This window comes from Propithecus coquereli, unplaced genomic scaffold, assembly GCF_000956105.1.
Source record: "Propithecus coquereli isolate 6110/MARCELLA unplaced genomic scaffold, Pcoq_1.0 Scaffold9, whole genome shotgun sequence".
Taxonomy (NCBI): Eukaryota; Metazoa; Chordata; class Mammalia; order Primates; family Indriidae; genus Propithecus; species Propithecus coquereli.
This window is the reverse complement of record NW_012155284.1, coordinates 3,015,953-3,017,251: the sequence shown is the minus strand read 5'-3', so window position 1 is coordinate 3,017,251 and position 1,299 is coordinate 3,015,953. Positions and strand designations below refer to the sequence as shown.

Sequence of the window (1,299 nt, the reverse complement as noted above, 5' to 3'; positions counted from 1 at the left end):
GGGAAAAAATGAATAAGCTTGCCTTAGTTTTTTGCAGTTTCACAAACAGCAGTTCTAAAGAACATTTTCATTTCTCATAATTTCCACTGATTTGGCTTGCACTTTGAGGTATTATTCACAATGATCATAAGCGACACACAGCCACCGTCATGGCAAAAAGAAACTAAAACCCCAAGGTACTCTATCGCTATATATCTCGTAGCTTCAAATGGAAGAAGAAAAAAAAAAACTTAAAGAGGGCAGAAAGAGGTGTCTAAAAGTTTACACTGTACCTCTTGAACCTCTCCAGGTGTTATCTATGACATTGACTTTCAAAGGTGCACCAGAAAATTTGGCATAAGCCTGAAACAGAGTTTGCAACAAAATATTTTAGAGTGCGTAACGCAAATTTGCAGAGCAGCTTTACTTCACAATCCCATCCCCCAAAGGCGCCAGATACAGAGGCCGCGAACCTCCCGCAAGATCTCTAGGCGGGAACGCGCGCCAGGAACCTGGCTTTCAGGGACCTTGTTCCCCAAAAGGCCCTGAGGATGCGGGGCGGGGTAGGCGCGCCCCCTGCTTCGGGCTTTCATTCCGCCGCCTATAACATTTTTGCGAGGCTGAGAAAACTGAGAACCAAGCGGAGAAGCCTGACGCCCCCGCCGGGCTACGGCTGGCTCGCAGGACAGGCTGTCACTCGTCGACGGCAGAGAGAGAGCCCAGGGCGGTGCAGCGTGCAGCCCCCCGGCCCGCCTCGACCCCGCAGCGCCGCTGCGAACCCGAACCAGCCAGCCTCGCGCCTCCGGCCCCGCCCCTTCTTCCCGCGCCCCGGCCCGTGAGGCGGCCTCACCATCACCACCAGGGACTCGCTGTGTACCGACGGGAGCCCCCAGCCGCCTCCCCAGCAACTGAGCTCCAAGGGGGCCGCCATTGTGCGGGCCCTGACCTTTACTACCCCGGAAGTACTTTTGTCACCCTATTTCCGGCACGTGGAAACGCGGGGGCGGGGCGAGAGGCTGGAAAGAGGATTTGGGGCTCTGGAGAAATTGGAAGGGGACTGCTGGAGGAGTCCTTAGCGTTAATTCAGACCCACCATTCTTCAGATATTTACTGGATGCCTACAGTGTTCCATACCTTTTGAGCATGGCTATGCCAGGCCTAAATTAATCTGTTTGTAAAATAAGGATGACAGTTTATTTACAAGATGGTGGCGGATGCTTAAAATGACATGGAGGGAAAAAACTTGGCACACAGTAGGCACTCAGTAATTGTTCAACATTTTCTCCCATATATTTGGCCTCTGCCTGCTTTTTCAAGTCT

The 1,299-nt window shown here is 52.3% G+C and overlaps 1 protein-coding gene across 1 annotated transcript in view; it reads right to left on the bottom strand.

Annotated features, from left to right (window-relative positions):
• MTX3 (metaxin 3) overlaps nucleotides 1-910 on the bottom strand; it is a 12,020-nt gene extending 11,110 nt beyond the window's left edge. The window contains exons 1-2 of the mRNA XM_012664478.1: nucleotides 830-910; nucleotides 273-342 (exon numbers count right to left, since the gene is read on the bottom strand). Of these exons, the coding sequence (XP_012519932.1) occupies nucleotides 273-342; nucleotides 830-910 (151 nt within the window). The remainder of the gene's footprint in view (nucleotides 1-272; nucleotides 343-829) is intronic.
• Nucleotides 911-1,299: the final 389 nt, after the last annotated feature.